At 46.0% G+C, this 24,962-nt stretch overlaps 1 protein-coding gene across 1 annotated transcript in view; it reads left to right on the top strand.

The window, feature by feature from the left end:
* Window positions 1-2,737: 2,737 nt before the first annotated feature.
* Window positions 2,738-24,962, top strand: part of LOC135981874 (cytolytic toxin-alpha-like) — a 52,081-nt gene continuing 29,856 nt past the window's right edge. Inside the window, exons 1-2 of the mRNA XM_065586530.1 lie at window positions 2,738-2,816; window positions 24,592-24,723. Coding sequence (XP_065442602.1) covers window positions 24,627-24,723 — 97 coding nt within the window. The 5' untranslated portion in view covers window positions 2,738-2,816; window positions 24,592-24,626. The remainder of the gene's footprint in view (window positions 2,817-24,591; window positions 24,724-24,962) is intronic.

Genomic DNA, 24,962 nt, shown 5'->3' with positions numbered 1-24,962 from the left:
TGAGGTCTGAGTGAGTCAGCAAAGTGCACCAGCGACCCTTTAAACATCCAAATGCACATTCTACCACCATTCTGCACTTGCTCAGCCTGTAGTTGAACAGCTCCTGACTCCTGTCTAGGCTGCCTCTGTATGGCTTCATGAGCCATGGCATTAAGGGGTAGGTTGGGTCCCCAAGGATAACTATAGGCATGTCAACATCCCCAACATGCATCCAATGAAGTGGGCATTCACCCACGAAAGCTTATGCTCCAATACATCTGTTAGTCTTAAAGGTGCCACAGGACCCTCTGTTGCTTTTTAAACATCCCCAACAGTTATTTTCTGGTCTGGGAAGTAAATCCCTTGCTGCAGCTGTTTAAACAGACTAGTGTTCCTGAATATGCGAGTGTCATGAACCCTTCCCGGCCATTCCACGTTGATGTTGGTAAAACATCCCTTGTGATCCATCGGTGCTTGCAGCACCATTGAAAAGTACCCCTTGCGGTTTATGTACTGGCTGCCCTGTTGTTCCGGTGACAAGATAGGGATATGGGTTCCATCTATCGCCCCACCACAGTTAGGGAATCCCATTGCAGCAAAGCCATCCACTATGACCTGCACATTTCCCAGAGTCACTACCTTTGGTAGCAGCAGCTTAGTGATTGCTTTGGCTACTTGTATCACAGCAGCCCCCACAGTAGATTTGCCCACTCCAAATTGATTGCCGACTGACCGGTAGCTGTCTGGCGTTGCAAGCTTCCACAGGGCTATCGCCACTCGCTTCTCAACTGTGAGGGCTGCTCTCATCTTGGTATTCTGGCGCTTCAGGGCAGGGGAAAGCAAGTCACAAAGTTCTATGAAAGTGCCCTTATGCATGCGAAAGTTTCGCAGCCACTGGGAATCGTCCCACACCTGCAACACTATATGGCCCCACCAGTCTGTGCTTGTTTCCTGGGCCCAGAATCGGCGTTCCACGGCATGAACCTGCCCCATTAACACCATGATCTCCAAAGCGCCGGGGTCCGCGCTTTGAGAGAATTCTGTGTCCATGTCCTCATCACTCTCGTTGTCGCGCTGTCTTTCCTGCTTCCTCCTTCTCCTCCTCGCCTGGTTTTCCAGGATCTGCTTCAGCATAAACTGCATGATAATGCGCGAGGTGTTTAAAATGTTCATGACTGCTGCGTTGAGCTGAGGGGGCTCCATGCTTGCCGTGGTATGGCGTCTGCACAGGTAACCCAGGAAAAAAGGCGCGAGACGATTGTCTGCCATTGCTGTGATGGAGGGAGGGACGACTGATGACATGGCTTACAGGGATTTAAAATCCACAAAACCGGAGGCTTTGCATCAAGGAGAAACACAAACAACTGTCACACAGAATGGCCTCCTCAAGGATTGAACTCAAAAGACTGGGGTTAGCAGGCTGTTGATTTCAATAAGGGAGGGGGGAAGGAAATGATATAAAATAAATCTGGTCCACTCCATCTATCTTTTACATCCTAGGCTGGCAGCAGACGGTGCAGTAAGACTGCAAGCCATTATCTCCTGGGTGCTTGCCAGAAGATGCTGCATTAAGCCTGGAAACCATCATCATCTTCTGTCTTCTCAGCAGACCTGGCTGAGTCACTCCCATCTCTGTAAGATGATGATGGCTTATAGTTCTAATGCACCGTCTGCTGCCAAAAGGCAATGAGCTGCTGCTGTGTAGCAATGCAGTCCCACGTCTGCCAGCACCTAGGGGACATACAGTGACGGTCATCTGTGCAGGCTCCATGCTTGCTGTGGTATGGCGTCTGCACAGGTAACCCAGGAAAAAAGGCGCGAAACGCTTGTCTGCCATTGCTTTCATGGAGGGAGGGAGGGAGGGGGGCCTGACGACATGTACCCAGAACCACCCGCGGCAATGTTTTTGCCCCATCAGGCACTGGGATCTCAACCCAGAATTCCAATGGGCGGGGGAGACTGCGGGAACTGTGGGATAGCTACCCACAGTGCAACGCTCCGGAAGTCGACGCTAGCCTCGGTACTGTGGATGCAGCCCTCCGAATTAATGTGCTTAGTGTGGCCGCATGCACTCGACTTTATACAATCTGTTGCCTAAAATCGAATTCTGTAAAATGGGAGTAATTTCTTAGTGTAGACGTACCCTTAGAGATCAGGATGAGATGTATCAGCTTGGGGGGCGGGGATTGTCCCACATCTGCCCCATGTGAGGTTCTTACACCTTCCTGTGAATCATGAGGGGCTGGCCTCTGTCAGAGACAGGCTGCTGAGCTAGACTGCAGAAAAAGGGAGCTGAAGACAGAGTCTTATTTCAAGACTTATTTCAATGTTAAAAGTTCCCAGTCACCCAACCCCAGACCCAACATGTCAGATGGATTTCAGCACATGGGGGAAGAGAATCTATCAGATGTTGCAGCCTTGGGGAAAGAGCTGATCAACCCGATTGCAGCCCTGATGGGAGAGAGGTACCAGCACTTCAGTTCTCCGGTTCGTGCACTGCTCTATTTCCGACACTGTGGCAGGTTGAGAGCAGTCAGGTTACCCAGTTCCTATAAAACACATCTGCAATTGTTCTCCAGACAGAGGTCGCTTGCTAATCAGGTTCCGACTCCACCCCACCACCCCACACAAATTACATAGACCAATAATTGATTCTATCTCTGTCTTTCCATAAGCACTTAGTTTCAGTTTTACTTTGTATCAGTGACATAGCAGAGGCATCCTATAAATTGGCATCAGTCCTGTCGGAGCCGCAGTAGCCTGGCCGGACAGCACAGCAGAAGGAAGGCGCTCCAGAGGCTGCAGGAGGAGCACACGTTCGTTCTCCAGGCACACAGGTATTGTTGGCTGAATGTCCTCACTTGGGTGCAATGTCTGACTAAAGAATGTGTATATCTGAAGATCTGCCACTGAAAATGCTCCTGGGTTACAGGAAGAACAAGTATTTGACTGGCAGATCTCTCTGTCTCTCTCTCTCTCTCTCTACACGTCTGTCTGTACAACATCCAGTGATGCCAATTCCCAAGAGAGATGGAATCACCCAGAAGGTGATTCTTCAGAGCTTTGATTGAACTTGGTTAATAATCTCATGCTAATTTGAAAGCATCTCAATAAATTTAGTATCTTTAGCAGCATATTGCAGAGGATGCCCCCATTCCAAGAGATACTATAACCATGAATTCGTGGTATTCAGGTTTTGCTGGTCTATAGGTCATTCCCTGGTGATAACTACAGCTGGTCAGATATTTATGTGTCAAATGAAGGATGAACTTGTCACATTTTTGGTTGGTGAATCACTCCTGACTTCTGCAAGTGTGTTCATGATTTGTAAACTATTCAAAATACTCCAGATGAAATGCTTTCTGCCAGTGTATGTGTTTGGATCCTCTTCACTTTGAATGTTATTCATTCCAATAAGTTTTCAAAGAATATTCATTTGTGCTAAAACTCATTACGCTTTTGTGATTTGTGAACCTTTTAATAAATAACCAGCAGTTGCCTGAATACTTGTAATGAGTGATATAACTTCATGAATCCTAATGAGCTGAAGTTAGTGCTTTTAGTCAAAGCTCTGAAATACCCCAGACCCAGTTATCTTGGAGACCAGCCTCTTACCAGTGGTGACCAGGGATCAGGTAAGCTCAGCTGGGAGGATCTCAATGTTTAGCTTCATAGATTCTAGGACTGGAAGGGACCTCGAGAGGTCATCGAGTCCAGTCCCCTGCCCGCATGGCAGGACCAAATACTGTCTAGACCATCCCTGATAGACATTTATCTAACCTACTCTTAAATATCTCCAGAGCTGGAGATTCCACAACCTCCCTAGGAAATTTATTCGATGTTGCCGAATCTATACTAGTAGCTGAAAGCCCCAGGCTGTCACACAGATGTAATTTGTAAAGCCATGTGTAAAAAAGCCAAAAATGGTTGAAAACTTAAAAATTGGACCGTAACAGACTGTGAATCCCAGTGGGGATTGAACCTGGTGATATTTGGAACAAAAGCAGCTCTCAGCCAGGCGCATAGGAGTTTCCATCACTTCACACTGGCTCAGACAGTCTGGATTTCAGAGTGACGTCTGACGACATGGGCAGTGGGTGAAGGTCCCCAGCCCATCTTTTCTGCCTGTGGCCCTGCCCATGCTCCACCCCTGCTCTGCCACAAGTCCCACCCCTCCCACTTTTTTCCCTCCTCTCTTCCCTCCCCCCTGCTCACCCCCTTCCAGCCAAATCCCTGAACCCAAATGAAGCAAATGATGTTTGAGAAAATCACTCCTCCGCAATTTCTTTCTAAAGAAAATGGAGCATGTTTTCCACTGCAGGCCAGATGGTGAAGACTGGACATGCAGAAAGTACCTAATTAAAAGCACTAAACTTGGAAATAAAAAATGCCCGTCACAGGTTTTTTGATATATCCTGAAGTTTGTCAGAGATTTATTTGCAAAAACTTTGTAGTAAGGGCAAGTCAGGTGTCCTGCTGAATAGAACATTAACTATTATGGAATACACGATGCAGCTCTTCTCTGTTTTACATTTTCTCAATCAGTATTTCTAAGCTGATTTTATATTTAAATGTACTCTTAGTAATCATTCCAGATTACTACATATTTAACTCACTGAAACAAAGACGTTATTTTAAATTAATCAGTCACAGAGGTTTAGTGTGTTCATAACAATGTTCACTGCTTTTAGAAAAAGGGACAATCATTTACATTGTGTGATCTCCATAACAATAGACATGTTTATGAAATTTCACCAACTTTAAAAAATATGTTTCCAAAGATTTTAGGCATAACAAAGGATTTTATTTCTTACTAAGGTACTGATTTTGCTGGAGGGCTCTCTTAAAACTAGTTCACCAGATTGTCAGAACAGTAAAGAAAGGTGGACAAAGGAGTTTCCCTATCTGGAAGAAAAGGGGTATTGTCCCTTTAAGGGCTCTCTTCCACAGGAGGGGAAGGGAGAAAGATTACAAGGATGGACAGGACAGGAAGACTTTGGAAGCAAGTTTTTTGTACTATAGTAATTAATATTAAAATGTGTATGTTAGAGAAGCGTGGTCTTTTGAAGGATTTGTTTTAAAAACTACATGTCTGAAGATCCAACCATTGAAGGCTAAAGATGAATACTCAGATTGCGCATCTATAAATCTAAGCAAGGATTTTTTAGAGATGTGAGTTTATCATCTTCAGCAACACACGAATGGAATATTTTTAAAGCAAATTTTAAAGTAAGGTTCTGTAGGCTGACATGTTCTGAGTAAATATTACAGTGATGCACAACTGTTTTGTCAGTAAATTCAGAAACTGACAGTCTATACCTGGGGGCTGGCAAATGCCTGTTAAATGGCTTCATTACCACTTGAATGGCTCTTTAACAGTTTCAATGATGTCCTAATACTAATAGGTCTGGCGGCTGGAGGTTTTTTCACATTTAAGTTACCAGATCCCCTCTGGAGAAAGACTCACCAGGCCGCAGCAGCTACAGCTGTGGACGCCTGCAGGAAGGGTCAGAACAGGGATAGGAAAGGCTGGGGGTTGGGCACTAAGACCCAGAGGAGGCAGAGCCTTCCCTTGCCTCTTATACCCGCCGCCCATGTCTGAAGCTATTTTGTGTGCGGGTTTGAAGAACTCTGCCAGTTGGCCCTATCTGTGCAGTCTCCTTCCTACAACCCATGAAATTGTTGCATGCAAATTAATGGCAGAGTGAAGGTGGTGATTGGTTGAGTTACCTCTGACATCTCAGTGGTCTAAGTCTTTTGGCATATCATAGATCAGAGGTGGGCAAACGACGGCCCGTGGGCCACATCCGGCCTGTAGGACCGTCCAGTCTGGCCCCTGAACTCCCGGCTGGGGAGCCTAGTCCCCGGCCCCTCCCCCGCTGTTCTTCCTCCCCTGCACCCATGCCACCGCGCGGGCAGCGCTCTGGGCAGCGGGGCTGAGCACTCCTGCAGGGCAGCGCGTCTAGCTCTGGCTGGGTGGCGTGACTGCCAGACATGCTGCTCTGAGCAGCATGGTAAGGGGAGCTGGGGCTGTGGGGGGTTAGATATGGGGCAGGGTGTCCTGGGGGACAGTCAGGAGACAGGGGGCAGTTGGATGGGGCGGAGGTTCGGGGGGGGAGGTCAGGGGATGGGGAACAGGGGGAGGTTGGATGGGGCAGAGGTTCGGGGACAGGGGACGGGGAATGGGGGGGAGGTTAGATAGGGGATGAGGTCCCAGGGGGCGGTTAGGGGTGGGGGCGGTCAGGGGACAAGGAAGGGGGGGGGGGTTGGATGGGTAGTGAGTTCTGAGGGGGGTGGGAAGTGGGAGGGGTCGGATGGGGGCAGGGGCGGGGGCCAGGCTGTTTGGGGACATGTGCACAGCCTTCCCTACCCGGCCCTCGATATAGTGTCACACCCCGAGGTGTCAAAAACTTTGCCCACCCCTTGTGACAGTGCTGCCCATGGGAGCCAGCTGAGGTCACTCAATCAGGGTGAACTGCAAACAAAACGGGGCAGCCAAATCCCAAACGCTGGTGGATATTCCAATACTTAGATTTACCAACCAGCCCAAAACAGCTTCTATAGTACCTCACTGGTTACTTAGAAGTCCAAACAACACAGTTCCCTTAAAGAGCCCAGCCTCAGGCCTCCATCCAGACACACCTGTCAGATATGATGATGATTACTGAAAATCTTCTCTCATCATCTAAAAGAAAAGGTTCTTCCAACCCCAAAGGATCAGCCACACACCCATGTCCAATTATAACTTAGATCTGACCCAAAATACACGCTATAGCCAATTCTTATTAACTAAACTAAAATTTATTAAAAAAGAAAAGCGAGAGAGTGTTGGTTAAAAGATCAATGTACAGACAGACTTGAATTCAATTCTTGAGGTTCAGATACACAGCAGAGATGAGCTTGTAGTTGCCAAAAGTCCTTTTAGAAATAGTCCAGAGGTTAGAGTCCAATGTCCATATTCAGGGTGACTCCAGTCAGTGACTGGGGATCTCAATCCTTGTGGCTTAAGGTTTCCCCCTCTTGAAACCCATGGGGGTGTAAACCTGCCTATTTTACACGAAAATCCCCCAAACACTTCAGCACCTGGGAAATCTAATGGGACTTCGTGCTGTGGAGCATTTGCTCTAGATGTTCTCCATCCAGAATCTCTTTGGTGGCGTTTTCTTCCTGCAGCTCAGTTAATATAATCTCGCAGATCTGATGACCAGCTTGCGTTATAGCATAGAGTATATATTTTTCAGAAGTTTATTTCTTTTAATTAGCAGTGCTCTGTCTGGTGAACAGGTATGAACTATCAAGGGCTGGAAATCTGTTTGTCGTTTTTCTCCATGGAAAATATTGTAAAGAACTTGATGACAACAATTAAGCCAATGATTGTCCTTCAAGGTCTCTCTTGCCCAGATTTTTGACAGGGTATTTAGGCATTGCTGTGCTCAGGGTTGCACACCTAGTCTACGTAGGAACCTGGTTTATTTTCAAAAGGGCGTTAGGCAGTTAGGAACCTAAATGCTGTTGTCTGGGCCTATGTCACTACAGATTTTTTTAGCTTCAGGAGGAGAGACCCTTCAGAGAAGATACATTGCTCGCTAGGAGCTGTCGAACAGGGTTCTGGAGCACCATTTAAAGTGTGTGGGGTGGGCTCAGTTCTCTCCTCTCCTCCTCAGCGTATAGGTCCAGAAGCCTAACAGAGAAAATTGTTTTAAATAATAATTATGATAATTATTGTAAGTAGTAACAAGCATAATGTATTTTAATTTATCAAAAAGTTTTAGTCGTAGTAAGAAGGAATTGTTTTCGTAAGGTTTGTTTAGCTTTTGTTTAGCTCTGCTTGCTCTGTAAAAACCCTTTGCTCTGCAAGAAGTCTTGCTGTTGAAGTTATTTGCTGTTCTGCGTGTGAGGGAAGGAATGTATGGTGTGCTAACGGAGAAGAAATAGGAGGCACCAAGTGGGCAGGATAAACAAAGGGGAGCAAAAATTCGAGAGGCGCCGACCAAACTGTCGGGGTCGTTCGAAGGGCTGAAGAAGGGCAAATTAACAATCCTAAAGCAAAGGCCCCAAACTAAAGAAAAGTAAAGCCAAAAAAGCAAAATCAAAACTATGCTGCAAAAACTCTGAAAACAACCCAAAATAATGCTAATTCAAAACAACCTTCATTACTTTCCAATTAACACAGAAAGACCCCATAAACTTCCCAGGGGTCTTATTACGCTCAACAGCCTGATATAGCAGTAATCACTAAAAGCCAGACAAACAGCACTAGCAATGATGCATCTCAGCCAGTAAATGGTGCCCTAAGCGATTCTAAACGTACCCCAAAAAGCTTAAAAAACAAATACTGCTTAATGTAGCACACCAATTTATGCACCCGGGTGTAAAAAAACCACTAAAATAGTAAGAGCAAGTAGCTAAATGAGCAAATATAAAAATAATATAAAAACATGGGTCCAAAATTCTGTTCATTGTGTGAGGAATAAAGCTCACCCCCACATTGGCAGCCAACAATCCACCAGCAACAACTTAAACCATGGCACAAAATTCAGATTAATTTCATGAATAAATTACCAAACAGTGAAAAAAGGTTTCAATCCCTACTAGTCATTGTTTCAGAGTAGCAGCCGTGTTAGTCTGTATCCGCAAAAAGAAGAACAGGAGTACTTGTGGCACCTTAGAGACTAACAGATTTATTAGAGCATAAGCTTTCGTGGACTACAGCCCACTTCTTCGGATGCATATAGAATGGAACATATATTGAGGAGATATATATACACACATACAGAGAGCATAAACAGGTGGGAGTTGTCTTACCAACTCTGAGAGGCCAATTAATTAAGAGAAAACAAACTTTTGAAGTGATAATCAAGCTAGCCGAGTACAGACAGTGTGATAAGAAGTGTGAGAATACTTACAAGGGGAGATAGAGTCAATGTTTGTAATGGCTCAGCCATTCCCAGTCCTTATTCAAACCGGAGTTGATTGTGTCTAGTTTGCATATCAATTCTAGCTCAGCAGTCTCTCTTTGGAGTCTGTTTTTGAAGTTTTTCTGTTGTAATATAGCCACCCGCAGGTCTGTCACTGAATGACCAGACAGGTTAAAGTGTTCTCCCACTGGTTTTTGAGTATTTTGATTCCTGATGTCAGATTTGTGTCCATTAATTCTTTTGCGTAGAGACTGTCCGGTTTGGCCAATGTACATGGCAGAGGGGCATTGCTGGCACATGATGGCATATATCACATTGGTAGATGTGCAGGTGAACGAGCCCCGGATGGTATGGCTGATGTGATTAGGTCTGATACAGCCAAGCTCTAAGATATAACCGCATTTGCTCCAATCCCTCGGATAGAGACAAGCACCTACAAGATCTCTATCAAGCATTCTTAAAACTACAATACCCACCTGCTGAAGTGAAAAAACAGATTGACAGAGCCAGACGAGTACCCAGAAGTCACCTCCTACAAGACAGGCCCAACAAAGAAAATAACAGAACACCACTAGCTGTTACCTTCAGCCCCGAACTAAAACCCCTCCAGCGCATCATCAGAGATCTACAACCTATCCTGAAAGATGATCCTTTACTCTCACAGATCTTGGGAGACAGACCTGTCCTCGCTTACAGACAACCCCCCAACCTAAAGCAAATACTCACCAGCAACCACACATCACTGAACAAAACCACTAACCCAGGAACCTATCCTTGTAACAAACCCCGATGCCAACTCTGTCCACATATCTATTCAAGTGACATCATCATAGGACCTAATCACATCAGCCATGCCATCAGGGGCTCGTTCACCTGCACATCTACCAATGTGATATATGCCATCATGTGCCAGCAATGCCCCTCTGCCATGTACATTGGCCAAACCGGACAGTCTCAACGCAAAAGAATTAATGGACACAAATCTGACATCAGGAATCAAAATACTCAAAAACCAGTAGGAGAACACTTTAACCTGTCTGGTCATTCAGTGACAGACCTGCGGGTGGCTATATTACAACAGAAAAACTTCAAAAACAGACTCCAACGAGAGACTGCTGAGCTAGAATTGATATGCAAACTAGACACAATCAACTCCGGTTTGAATAAGGACTGGGAATGGCTGAGCCATTACAAACATTGATTCTATCTCCCCTTGTAAGTATGCTCACACTTCTTATCAAACTGTCTGTACTGGGCTATCTTGATTATCACTTCAAAAGTTTTTTTTCTCTTAATTAATTGGCCTCTCAGAGTTGGTAAGACAACTCCCACCTGTTCATGCTCTCTGTATGTGTGTATATATATATCCTCATTATATGTTCCATTCTATATGCATCCGAAGAAGTGGGCTGTAGTCCACGAAAGCTTATGCTCTAATAAATCTGTTAGTCTCTAAGGTGCCACAAGTACTAGTCATTGTGAATTCCTTTTCAGAACGAGTAAAAGCTTGGCAGACAGAAAGCTATCACACAAAGTTTTCTTTAAACCTTCTAGGATCTTGTCTTTCTCTGGAGGTGATAGATTGGATCGCCTTCTTAACAGCCTAATTTTACCTTATTTCCATGTGACTAGTTTGGGATGTGAGGATGTGACCGTTCGCTTCCCAGCCCATGGCTGCCTCTGCTGCTTAGCCAAAGAACGAGGCCTCAGACGGTCAGAGTGAGCGTGTATATTACACAGACAGACAGTGATTTTGATTCTTCCTTTTTTTACCCTTATAACTAGCTAAGTGATAAAAATACACCTAAATTCTTAAAGTCTAGGCCTTTACAGGCAGGCCTGAATATCTACATTCTAACAATACGTGCACACAAATACCCTAACAAAACACATCACCATACGCAGCACACTCAACCGTCCAAATACCTAAACACCCTATGGTCTTTCCAACCACTCCCAACTCTCCAAAAAAAAAAAAAAAAAGCATATCTAAGCCCCCAAATTAACAAAAATATACATAAATAAAAAATATTAATCACCATAAATAAAATAATAAATTACCTGGCAATAAATATGCCCCACCTTCCAATTTAAAAAAAAAAAAAAAACACTTGCTCCATGCATAATAAAAAATTAGCAACATATTTGTAAAACAAATTCAATAACAGAACCACCAAAATATATTATAATAAAATATATTTAAATTCTTAAATTAAAAAAATTATATAGTAAAAATATAAACTCAAAAGCCACCTGTGCAACAGTATATATGGAATATAACAATATTATCACCCCCTACCATAACTTTTTATGGTTTCCAGTTCATAAAAATTAAAATATTAACCTAACAAATGTCAGCAATGCTGTAAGTTTTCATTTCTCTTTCAGGGTTAATTAAACCCCCTCATACCAATAGCTAGCAAAAACCAAACAAATCAGTCAATTACCTGCAGCAACCCAAACATAAATACTAACACAAAGCCTGGCCATTCTGCACCAGAAAATAAAATTCTAAAAGTATCAGCACAAGCCCAACAAATAATAATACACCATTGGTATAACATCTGCAAAGGCTAGTATTATATTGTAATCAACCCTATAATTGTTTTTGTATTAATAGGCATGTTTGTTATAAAGTGTTATATATGCTTTAAAATAAAAAAAGTACCTGAAATTAAAGCCACAAGCCCAAATTGCTTCACAATACATGGCTTTAAACCAATTAACTAAAATGTGACCCATTGAATATATTAATATTAAAAGGTCAAATGAAAAACTCACTGTAGGCCCAAACCCTAACAGGTTACAGTGTAATCCCAAAGGCCTAACAAAAATTGTTTTAAATAATAATTACAATAATTATTGTAAATAATAACAAACATACTACAGTATATTTTAAATTAGCAAAAAAAATTAATAATAAAAAATTGTTCTAGTAAAGTTTGCTTAGATCTGCTTGCTAATACTGAGTGCCTGCGGCTTTGGTGTTAGACCTGAAAGACGCCGGGCAACAGAATTCGGCTTGCAGTCTGCCATGGTAAGCCATAGTCTTTCGGCTTCTCCAACCGCACGGCATCAGAAACAAAACTCCCCGTTCCCCCCACCCCCAATTCCCTGGGATGATCGTTTTACCCCTCCCCCCAACCACGTGGCTGGTATCAGGGAAGATCCCTGCTAGCCAAATGCGAACAGTTCAGTGCCATTTCCCCACACACCCCCAACCACCGCCTGGCTAATTGCAGGGAGGATTTCTTTTCAGCCACACCACAGGCAAACAGGCCAGTAGGAATGGCCCCTTAATAAAATTCCTGTATTTCAACCAGGTTACCATGAGCGATATCACTCTCCTGAGGATTACACAGCGAGATAAAGAACGGATGTTGCTTGAATGCCAGCAAACACCGGGACCATACGCTGCCAGGCTTTGTCAGGCAATGATACCAGATTACTTGCTACTAGCATGGCGTGGTCAAGTGTCCTACCATGGAGGACGGAATAAGGCTTCACTGCCCACAAACCTTGTGGCAAGGCTTTTGGAGTACCTCCAGGAGAGCTTCATGGAGATGTCCCTGGAGGATTTCCGCTCCATCCCCACACACGTTAACAGACTTTTCCAGTAGCTGTACTGGCCCCGAATGCATCCCAAGTCCTCAGGGCAAATTAATCATTTTAAAAAAAAAGCTTGCTTTTAAACCATGTATAATATATACAAAGATACACTCAAGGGGGTTTGCAGCGCTGTGGCCAGCAAGTTCCCTCAGCTTCTCCAAGGAGGGATCCTTCCACAGCTCGGTCTGGAAATCAGCGGCTGGGGAAGGGAGTGGGACCTGTTCTCTCTCGCTGGCTGGGCCTGGGGTCACAGCTCCCCTGAGCCCAGTCCCTGGTAGCTCCCTCCCTGCTGTGTAATCACTTCCCAGCAGCACGTCTGGACCAGGCAAACCTGGTTAGCAGCTGACCTGACCTGCCTGTGTGTCCCCCCCACTCAGCTGGGGTCTCAGCTCCCACCGTGCTCAGCGCTACCCTGGCTGTCCTAGTGGGGGCAGGCAGCGAGCTCTGCTCTGGTCACAGCATCAGAACCAGCGTGAGCCCCCTCTCCGGTGTGCAGGGGGGCGGGGAACATTTCTCCGACACACTCAGCCTCAGGGGTCTGGTTACAGACAGGCAGGTACCCTGAGCCCAGCAGCCCCTCCCTCCTGCCAGCCAGGTCATTTGCATTGTCACTGACAATTTCAGTCTTAGCCAATTGGTTCTCTGGATTCAAATTAAAATCCTCGGCCGTTACAGGAGCAGGGCCTGGAACTTTCAGCACCTTTTTTCATACCGTGAGCTCCCCACAGTGAGTTTGCCTGGATAGGAAACCTGGGGAAGACTTACATGCACCCCAAAGGCTCACACACCCCAACTCCGCAGCCAGCAGTGACTCTCAGCCAGCGTGTGACACAGATGGGTTACTAGTCATCGGGAACCCGGCGTAGAACAGATCCTGTTAGCACAGAAATTAGGAACATTCAGTAAAGTCCATCTCGACGAGATCCAGAGCCAGGGCTCTCCCCCCTGAGACCCAGGGGACTGACCAGCTTCCAGCAGCCCGGGGAAAACTGGTCATCTGACCTTCACCTCTCTTTGTTCTTCAACCCCACCAGTTGGCTCTTGCAGAGGATGGGCCCCAGATATCAGTTGCCCAGATACAGAGTCTCTGGCCATTGTCTGAGCCCAGGGAGCCAGCCGGCAGTCACACCTGCCCTCTAGGGGTCTCTGCAACAATCACACACCCTTGTCTCACCTCCTAGATACTTGTGCAACACATCAGTGAAACTGAGGCACACACAGAGTGTTCATACAAAACATTAAGAGAATTCCCACTTTGTCACAGTCTCGTACAGTAGAATTTTATAACTTTACATACAATGATAAACAGGAGGACTTGTGGCACCGTAGAGACTAACAAATTTATTAGAGCATAAGCTTTCGTGGACTACAGCCCACTTCTTCGGATGCATATAGAATGGAACATATATTGAGGAGATATATATACACACATACAGAGAGCATAAACAGGTGGGAGTTGTCTTACCACCTCTGAGAGGCCAATTAATTAAGAGAAAACAAACTTTTGAAGTGATAATCAAGCTAGCTCAGTACAGACAGTTATGCCACAATGATGCCACAGATATTTTACCAGAACAATAATGTTCAGCAAATTATAAGTTTGTAAATGTTACCTAACAAGGCATATTTATCATAGTCTTGTAAAAGGGGTCAGCATAGGGATACAGACTGTCACAGTAATAGGTATTTTCTTTGGTTTGTTTCTGAATGCCTGATTCAGAGAGTGAAGTTAATCATTTACTGTAACTGTAGTTGGGCTATATGTGCCAACAGGTACCCGAGGCACACGTTTGTAAATAAAATAAAATAGAGACATATCATAGAAAAAGATTGTGGGGTTAGAATGTTACTGCTGCTCAATCCTGGCGAAGTGTTTGAATGATAAGATCAACTGAGCATATAGTGCTTAGTAGCAGACCCCAAACAGCAACTCTCCGAGCAAAAAGCCAAAAGGATTATTGACGGGAATCCTACTCAGAGACAGGAGGAGAAATGAACATAAGAGACAAGGCTGTTCTAGCTGCTTCTGTCTTCCCATAAAGGCTGCAGCTTCGGGTGGGTGAGTAACCAGCTGCTTATCCCGTGGGAACAGCAAAAGTGCTGCATAGCGACTGCTGCAAGTCCAGAGTGTGCACTCCAGCTTCTAGTCAAAGCCACACAAGACACTGACTAACATGAGAGCAGAAGCCTCAAGTGAGAGTCTCAAACTGCAGTGCTGCTCAGGTGCCCCCTGGCAGGACAGAGCCGAAACTGCCAGTGGATAACACTGACCTGGCACTTCGGTGCTGGGAGGTGACTGAACCAAGTAAGACCGGCAAAGGGAAGTAGCAAAACCCTTTGTGGGCTACACAGGGATCCCAGTCCGAGTGCCTGTGGGAATGTCTATAAGAGGACTGGATGATAATCGGACAGCCCTGCTTTTTCAGTGTGGTACCCACGCACCCCCCAAGAGACATGTTATGCCTTAAGGAACAAAGAGAACATAGAAGAAGGGAAAAGTGAGGTGGGGGAAAGGTGCTCCTTTCCTGGTGCAGTGGCAGGGTGGTGCTGGGGGAAGGTTGTGCCGGCTATAGCCACCCTAAAATTTGCCTTAGTGTCCCTATAGCCACCCCTCCCAGCGCAAAGGTCACATGTTATGGAAAAAAGTGAAGGTGGCATGGTATTGGCATTGCCACCCTTACTTCTGCGCTGCTGCTGGCAGTGGCGCTGCCTTCAGAGCTGAGCAGCCGGAGAACAGCAGTTGCTGACCAGATGCCAGCTCGGAAGGCCGTGCTGCCACCAGCAGGGCTGGATTAACTCTTCTGGGGCTCGGGGCTATTAGATTTTGTGAGGCTCCCGGCCAATGGGAGCTGCAGGGGTGGAGCCAGCAGGCGAGGGCAGCGTGGGGATGGACTAGCTTCCCGGCACTCACGGCAACATGGCTCCAGCCCAGGTGGGGAGGAACAGCAGCACACGGAGCCACCTCCCCCGCACCTGCACCAGGCAGGTCTGAAACAGGGTCTTTAGTGGCTGCAGCCCAGGGCCCTGGGGTAAGGAGGCCCCACAAAAAGATCTTCACTTTGGGCCACCTGGAGATCTTTTTGCAGCGGGCCCCTTAGTCCAGGGCCCTGGGCTGCAGCCCCTGAAGTCCCTGCGTTAATCCAGCCCTGGCCACCAGCAGTGGTGCAGCAGTAAGGGTGGCGTACACATCAAACAACTTTCCTCACATTTAGTTGACAGTGCTGAATATGTCCGGCCTACATGATCAAATAAATAAACAAAAAATAAATTAAAATAATGGAGATATCCTATCTCCTAGAACTGGAAGGGACCTTGAAAGGTCAAGGAGTCCAGCCCCCTGCCTTCACTAGCAGGACCAAGTATTGATTTTGCCCCAGATCCTTAAGTGGCCCCCTCAAAGATTGAACTCACAACCCTGGGTTTAGTAGGCCAATGCGCAAACCACAGAGCTATTCCTCCCCAATCAGTGATTTAATGGGATCTGCGGGATTTTTTTAAGCCCCCAGTGTAAGCCTTTTGAAGGGAAAAGCTTTGGTTTACTGGTGGAAGTCCTTGCATCATCCTGTGGAGCAACTTGACCACAAAGTGATGCAACTAATCCTCTGTGATGATCCTCTCCTAAACCAGATGAGGCTATGTGAGGTTATTGACATAATCTGGGACCGTGTAGAACATGGTTGCAACCAAAGTCCTGTATAAAGGGGGTCAAATGAGGTGTCTAAGACAAGGTTATGGTTAGCTGGTTATGATTATGCTGTCTGTATGTGTGTATCATTTTGTAGTTGAAGTTATGAATATTGGCTCTATACTGTCTGTATTTCAAATGTATGCTATGCTTCTGGGTGACATCCCAGACAAACTGGTGTTAGCTCTGCCTAGCCTGCTTGATGGCCCATTAAGGACCATCAGCTATACAACTGACCCATGGAGAGAAGGCAAATACGCCTTGCAACTCAGCAAAGTATGCAGGGACTGGCCCATGTGATTCCAGACTCCATTTTGCTGTAATTTTCCCCAGTAAGAACAAAGAGGTGTTCTTACACCTGGAAAAGGCTATAAAAGGCTGATGCCTCATCTCCATCTTGTCTTCAATCCTGCTTCTGACCTCTGCAGGGACTTTGCTACAAACCGAAGCTCTGAACAAAGGACTGAGCACCCATCCCAGCTGTGGATGTGTAACCCTTCTGCCCATCTGAGTTGGCAGCAACAAGGGCCGGGTTCTGTATCTAGGCGTTCCGTTTCAATAACACAATGCAAAACCGGCTCGAGCCCCCACCCAGTGACCTGGGACAATTACATACCACCCCCTGGGTGCCTCTAAGAGTCAATACTTCCCCTCTCTCAAGCACGGAGTCTGAGTGTAGCAGAAAATGTTTAATAACATGAAGTAAACGACATCAGCATTAAATTGGAAAAACACCACAAACAGGATTCATAACACAAACCAGGTGCAAAAAACCCACCCAGCAAATTGGGCTGTGTCCTTTCCCTTTGGTTCTTGAATCCAGCAACCCAAAAATCACCGAGTCCCCAAAGTCCAACACCCCCAAAGTCTCTTGGGTCCAGCAATCCCCCAAAGTCTCTGTCAGTGCAGCCCCAGAGTAAAAGGGGGGCACGCAGGGTGTTAAGGGGCACCTTACGTGATCCGAGGCCGGCCAGCCCTCTCTCCGTGGGGTTCCGCCGCAGCCTTCACCATGAGCCAGTCCACTTCCTGCCGTCCCACGAACTGCTCTGCTCTACGTGCTGCTCCGCTCCTCAACCTGTGAGCCACTCCAGCCGTCTCCGCAAATGGCTCCGCTCACCGACCTGTGAGCCGCACCAGCCGTCCCCGCAAACAGCTCCACTCACCATTCCTTGGGCTGCTCCAACTATCCCCGCCAGGCTCCGTGCCGCTCACTGCGCCGCCAGCCGCTTAGCGATATAGCTTCAGGCTCCCCCACTATTTAACACAGCACTCAGTGATCTCAGCTCTTAATAACTTTAGCACTTTTGTGATTTCAGCTCTTAGCAATTTCAGCTCATAGTAGGTGAACCCCAGTGCTAGTGCACCATTGGCCCAAAGTGAATTCAGCTCAGCAACCTGTAACTAGACTCCACTCTTGCATCTGAAGAAGTGAGGTTCTTACCCACCAAAGCTTATGCTCCCAATACTTCTGTTAGTCTTAAAGGTGCCACAGGACCCTCTGTTGCTTTTTACAGATTCAGACTAACACAGCTACTCCTCTGATACAAAGATAGCTCTGACATTCAACAATGGAGAGAGAAGGTGGTGCAATTAGTGTTTCAAGCCCTCAAAGAAGGCCCATACCCTCAAGTACAAATACCTGTCCCCATCCTCTCTCAATTCACTGGGTTTTGTAACCCATGCCCCTTGTCTAGCAAGTGCTACTTAACTACTGGTGAATCTCTCTGTCATACAACAGTTCCACTGGCCTTGCTTCACCAGATCAGGGTAACAACACTTTATTCTTCCTGCCCCAACAACAGAGAAACTGGGGATCCCACACCAGCCAAAGTAACCACTTTCAGTTGCTGTTGTCCCAGGCTAGGCAGGTAGGTGTGCCTATGCAAACAAGATCAGTCCCTGGAGTTCTTTTCCACACTCGCCATAATTCACCACCAGATGTCAGGGTAGAGCTTATCCTGACTCTGCTTACAGATGTACTCCAGAGACTTGATTTGAACCTGCAGCTTATCTATCTCTGCTACAAACCTGAACCAAGACTTTGCCATTACTGTATGTAATTGATTCCATTTAACCAATTCTAACTCTCATCTCTATCTTTTTCCTTTTATGAATAAACCTTTGGATTTTAGATTCTAAAGGATTGGCAACAGCGTGATTTGTGGGTAAGATCTGATTTGTATATTGACCTGGGTCTGGGGCTTGGTCCTTTGGGATCAGGAGAACCTTTTTCTTTTACTGGGGTATTGGTTTTCATAACCATTTGTCCCCATAACGAGTGGCACTGGTGGTAATACTGGGAAACTGGAGTGTCTAAGGAGATTGCTTGTGGTTAGCCAGTGAGGCAAAACAAAAGTCCTCTTAGTCTGGCTGGTTTGGTTTGCCTTAGAGGTGGAAAAACCCCAGCCTTGAGCTGTAACTGCCCTGTTTTAAGCAATTTGTCCTGAATTGGCACTCTCAGTTGGGTCCCACCAGAACCAGCATCGTTACAGTACCCTTTCCTTCCTCAGTTAGGGCTTCCACCTGACCATTTACTTTAATGTGCTCCAGAGAAACATTTTCCTGACCAATGAGATCTTTCTGCTCTTGATCTAACTCCAGATTCACTTCTGAGACATTAGATAGACATTCAGAAACTTCATTTACAGACAAACAGCTACTTTCCAAAGATAAACTTTTGGAAAAACCCTCCATAGACACAACTTTAGGATTAATCCTCTCTTGTGCCTGGTTTGTGTTAACTTGACTGAACATGGCTTTAATATCATTTCCAATCATAATATCCTTAGGGATTGTGTCTTTTACTCCCACAACCATGGTGCCCTCAAATCCCTTCCATCTCAGGTGGATTTTAGCCAAAGGCACCCTGACAGAATACTCAGATAAGGCCACAACAGTTACATCTTCACCTGGCAAATAATCTTCCTTCCTGACAAGAGTTGCTTTAACCAGAGTAATATCTGCTGCGGTGTCCCTCCATGCCATACACCTCACCCCATTCACTTCTGCACTGCTAATAAACTCTGCGTTATTTTTCCCATATTTAGCTTTAATGTGAGTTTTAAAGTCAAAATCTTAAGAGACCACAGAAACAGCATTTGCACATAGGGCACCAACGCTGGGCTCTGTGTGGCTTGCCTGTGAGTTTATAACAGGATTAGCATTTGCCGTGGCATTTGGGGTTGCTGGTTTTGGGCTTCCCTTCAGGGTCGGGCAATGTGGTCTCATGTGGCCCAGCACACCACAGTGATAGCATGTAACCTGTTTAGTCTTGGGGTGAGAGTTCCTACCCTCTGGGTCCCCTTTGGCTCCTTTAGAAGAGTCAGGGCCAGGTTTACTTTTAAATCCTTCCCTCCTCTTGAACTGGGGAGAATGGTGATTAGTTTTCCCCTGGGGTTTAAACCCTTCTCGAGCCCTGTTTTGGGTGTGGGCATCCGCAATCTCTGCAGCCCACAGAACTGACTCAGGGTCCCTATCACACACGTTTCCTCTCACATGGTCAGGCACAATGTCTAAGAACTGTTCCCAAGTTATTAAATCCAGCAGTTTTTCAAAACTCCCATGCGCCTTGGCTCCCATAACCCACTTTTTAACAAAACCCATCAGCTTATGAGCACATTCTACAAAAGTACAGTCATTAGACATCTTAAACTATCTAAACTTAACTCTGTAAGATTCAGGAGTAACCTTGAACCGCCTTAACACAGAATCCTTAAACCGCTCATAATCTAAGGCTTCTTGTTCCCCCAGTTCATTAAATACCTCCCTGGCTTTTCCAGTCAGTCTGATCAGCAGGACAGGCATTCGCTGACCCTCGGGGATCTGGTACAGATTGCAGAAGCGTTCAAAGGTAGACAAAAAAACTCCTCTATATCCTCAGTATCGGACACATCCTCTTCCAGGTTTTTTCCTGGCGGGGGGGAAGTGGAGTACCAGGTGGGGATGCCTTTCTCTGCTCTTCCATTACTTGGAGCTGAAGTTTGGCCGTCTCCTGTTCCATCTTGTGAGGCTCCTGTTCCAGCTGTCAAGCTTCCTCCTCAGCAGCCAGCAGCTCCAGACGCCCCTTACGTGCTCTTTCTTCCAATTCAGCATTCTTTTGCTTCTCCAGCAATCGAAGATCTGCTAGATTCTGTTCATGCTCAAGTTTGCAGTTTATTTGTCGCCTTTTGCATTCTAATTTTTTCTGCATCTTCTGTAGCCTCAGGGAAGGGCTGCGCTCTTGCCCCCGATCACTGGCCATTAACAGATTTCTCAGTTCTTGATTTGTAGCGTTCTTTCTAATGCTTATCCTCTTTTCTGAACACAAATCTTCCAGGGCTTTTTTGCCGAGGCCCTCACATGCTCTTTGCTCAGCCATTGCAGCAGTTCTTTAACCAACCAAACTCTCAATACCAAAATTCAAATTTGGATAGCGCGGGGTTCTGACCCAAAGCTTAATTGACCTGGTTCTGTGGATCCAAGCACAACTACGCCACTGTGACGATGCTGGTTCTGGCAGGACCCAACTGAGAGTGCCAACTCAGGACAAATCACTTAAAACGGGGCAGTTACAGCCCAAGGCTGGGGTTTTTCCACCTCTAAGGCAAACCAAACCAACCAACCAGAGAGGACTTCGGTCTCACCCCACTGGCTAACCACAAGTCACACAAGCAATTCCCTTAGACACTCCAGTTTCCCAGTATCACCACCAGTGCCACTCGTTATGGGGATGAATGGTTATGAAAACCAATACCCCAGTAAAAGAAAAAAGGTTCTCTCGATCCCAAAGGACCAAGCCCCAGACCAATATACAAATCAGATCTTACCCACAAATCACGCTGTTGCCAATCCTTTAGAATCTAAAATCCAAAGGTTTATTCATAAAAGGAAAAAGATAGAGATGAGAGTTAGAATTGGTTAAATGGAATCAATTACATACAGTAATGGCAAAGTCTTGGTTCAGGCTTGTTGCAGTGATAGGATAAACTGCAGGTTCAAATCAAGTCTCTGGAGTACATCCACAGCTGGGATGGGTCCTCAGTCCTTTGTTCAGAGCTTCGGTTTGTAGCAAAGTCCCTGCAGAGGTCAGAAGCAGGATTGAAGACAAGATGGAGATGAGGCATCAGCCTTTTATAGCCTTTTACAGGTGTAAGAACACCTCTTTGTTCTTACTGGGGAAAATTACAGCAAAATGGAGTCTGGAGTCACATGGGCAAGTTCCTGCATACTTTGCTGAGTTACAAGGCGTATCTGCCTTCTCTCAATGGGTCCATTGTATAGCTGATGGTCCTTAATGGGCCCTCAAGCAGGCTAGGCAGAGCTAACACCAACTTTTCTGGGATGTCACCCAGAAGCATAGCATAAGTTTGCCATACAGACAGTATAGAGCCAATATTCATAACTTCAACTACAAAACTGATACACACATACAGACAGCATAATCATAACCAGCTAACCATAACCTTGTCTTAGACACCTCATTTGACCCCCTTTATACAAGATTTGGTGCCACTACAGGACTTTGGTTGCAACCATGTTCTACATGGTCCCAGATTATGTCAATAATGTCACAGCTTGCCTGCGTGGTTTGGCAGTAAAAAGCTACCCCTGCTGAACCACCAACTAAAAATGATCTTCAAATTTGGGGAGGTGGGGATCATTCGCAATCACCTGCCCCAAATCTTACTGCGTTATAGGTGAAACCGCATTATATTGAACTTGGTTTGATCCGCTGGAGTGCGCAGCCCCGCCCCCCTGGAGTGCTGCTTTACCGCTTTATATCCGAATTCGTGTTACATCGGGTCGTGTTATATCGGGGTAGAGGTGTACATGAAAAGATGTGAGTTGCTTTACCAAGTGTGAGGTCAGTCTAGTGAGACAATTCAATTGACAGCAGGATACCAAGGGAGGAAAAATAACTTTTGAAGTGGTAAGAGAGTGGCCCATTACAGACAGTTGACAAGAAGGTGTGAGTAACAGTAGGGGGAAATTAGTATTGGGGAAATTAGGTTTAGGTTTTGTAATGACCCAACCACTCCTAGTCTTAATTCAGGCCTAATCTGATGGTGTCCAGTTTGCAAATTAATTCCAGTTCTGCAGTTTCACATTGGAGTCTGTTTTTGAAGGTTTTTTGTTGAAGAATTGCCACGTTTAGGTCTGTTATTGAGTGACCAGGGAGATTGAAGTGTTCTCCTACTGGTTTTTGAATGTTATGATTCCTGATGTCAGATTTGTGTCCATTTATTCTTTTGAGTAAAGACTGTCCAGTTTGGCCAATGTACATGGCAGAGGGGCATTGCTGGCACATGCTGGCATATATCACATTGTGCATATCTCTCTTTCAGTGATACACAGGAAGGTTTCAGGTAAACAAGGCCATTTGCAGCCAGTTGTCCTGGTCAATGGGAGCCATCAAGTTCTTAATGTCCCATTGACGGCCCTCACCTGGTATGACTACATCAGAAATACAAGTTCATATCTTATACTTCTAACTTCAGATATAAGAATGATATCTGCATACAAATAGGATGAACATGCAGTAGATTATAAGCTTTCTAATGCTACCATACAAGGGGTATTTAGTGTAAAGCATATTCCAGTTATGTCATATTCATAAGCATAGTTTCATAAAGAGTATGGAGTGCAACATCACAACTACAGCTGGTCAAAACTTTTCTGACGGACTCAACAGATCAGCACCTTCCACGGGAACATGTGAGTTTAGTCGAAGGATCTCCCTCCTCCTGCTGGGTTGCCGTGTGTGTCTAGGGAATACATTAAAACAACGAGGAGTCCGGTGCTTATGCCCAAATAAATCTGTTAGTCATTAAGGTACCACCAGACTCCTCATTGTTTTGTGGCTACAGACTAACACAGCTACCCCCGATACTAGGGAATACATTGCGTTTCAGGGACACCGAAACAGCAGCGTGGGCAGCTGGAATATTTAGGTATTTCCAAAACAAAATGTATCAGACTTTTAGTCCCACTAAAAATGTCCAGTTTGGGGCTTTTGGTCCTGATTCAGGACAGAACATTTTTCAAAAACTCAAATTTTTAATGGGCTGGAAATTCTGTTTCTTGGCCAAATAACAAAACCATCCCAGCTTCCCCTGTGCTACTCACCTACTGGATACGGTGACCATTTCCTGTAGTGTAGGCAGGACTACAGGATTCATTGTGTGAAATGCACAGGCACAGAATTAAATGTATTAACAATATGACAAATCATCATTAGTGATTTAAAAAGCTCAGGGTCCAAATCACTCTTGCCCTGCATCTTGTGTAGTGATGTACACCAGTGCAAGGTGGGTGTGAAACACGACCATTCTGATTTGGCAACATTTTACACCCCTCTCAGCTCACTTTGCCCTGGTGTCTCCACAACGTGCAGAGCTGCAGTGAATCAGGTCCCTTGTCCTCACCTTCCAGACCCTGCTTGTTCCCTTCCCTGCTTACATCTCTCCTCGCACTGTCTCCCAGTCCCCTCATCTTACTGCTTCCTTCGGGTCCTAACTGCTTAGAGCCTGATTCTCTCCTGCCCACATCTCTCCTCCCACCGTCTCCCAGTCCCCTCGTCTTACTGCTTCCTTTGGGTCCTAACTGCTTAGAGCCTGATTCTCTCCTGCCCACATCTCTCCTCCCACCGTCTCCCAGTCCCCTCGTCTTACTGCTTCCTTCGGGTCCTAACTGCTTAGAGCCTGATTCTCCCCTGCCCACATCTCTCCTCCCACTGTCTCCCAGTCCCCTCGTCTTACTGCTTCCTTCGGGTCCTAACTGCATAGAGCCTGATTCTCCCCTGCCTTGTGCTTGTGTCATTTTTGACTCATGTAGAAAAGTGGGTTTAAAATGCTACCAGACCAGAGCGGACGCATTTCATACTCGCTTTGTAGGGGAATCAGTGATGACACTGGGCATAAAGCAGTGGAGAATCAGGCCATGGTCTCCTACCCCAGTCTGCCTTATCCTGTCCAACCATCTCCTTCTCTCTCCCTTCAACTTTCTCTTTTAAACCCACTTCTTCCAGCAATCCTGCCCTGGCTGAGCTCACCAACGAGCTTTCCACACCCACATTTCCCTTCACTGTTGCCCAGAGCTCTGTGTTTACACCAGACAGTGAGATCACTGAACTCCCCCAGTCATGTCAGTAACATCAAAATGATGCACAGAAGAGCAAAACTAGCCCTTTTGCCAGGCTCCTGCATGGACTAGTTACTGTTGGGAATCAGTTTCTGGCCCTCAGTACGTTGCACCTGAGTGTGTGTCAGGAATTGACACCGAACCATGCTCACAAACTCACACTTCCAGTGTGATGAACCCAACTCACCTGGTCGGAGAGGTGTGAAGTCCGCAGCCAAGAAGAAGTGTTTGAATCTGCTGCCCCCTGGAGGACTTCAGTGTAACACAAGTTATTTCTTGCAGGTCAGACAGAGGGGAGAGCGTCTGGGTGTGGAACCATGGCCGGGTCAGCTGACACCATTGAGATGCCGGCTCTGGGCCGCCCGTTCCAGCTGGGGATGCTGTACGACTGCCGCAAAGACGCCCTCATCCCAGGTAATTCTGTAGCCCCTGAACTCAGGAGTGAGAGGAGGAAAGGGTCACAGTCCGAACCGATTCATACCTGAGAATGAGCCAAGTGGGCTTTGAGTGGCCTCGTTATGGTTATTATGGAAATGGCCCAGAACATTCCCCCAGGGTCAGAAGTAACTGGATGGGGCAGGAGGTACCTGCATTGGGGTCCTGCTGACATTTGTTTTAGGTCAGTGGTTCTCCCCTTCTTTGTTTCTGCAGTG

The sequence above is a fragment of the Chrysemys picta genome, chromosome 2 (assembly GCF_011386835.1).
Source record: "Chrysemys picta bellii isolate R12L10 chromosome 2, ASM1138683v2, whole genome shotgun sequence".
Lineage (NCBI taxonomy): Eukaryota > Metazoa > Chordata > Testudines > Emydidae > Chrysemys > Chrysemys picta.
The sequence above is the reverse complement of the archived record's forward strand: the minus strand, read 5'-3'. Positions and strand labels throughout refer to the sequence as shown.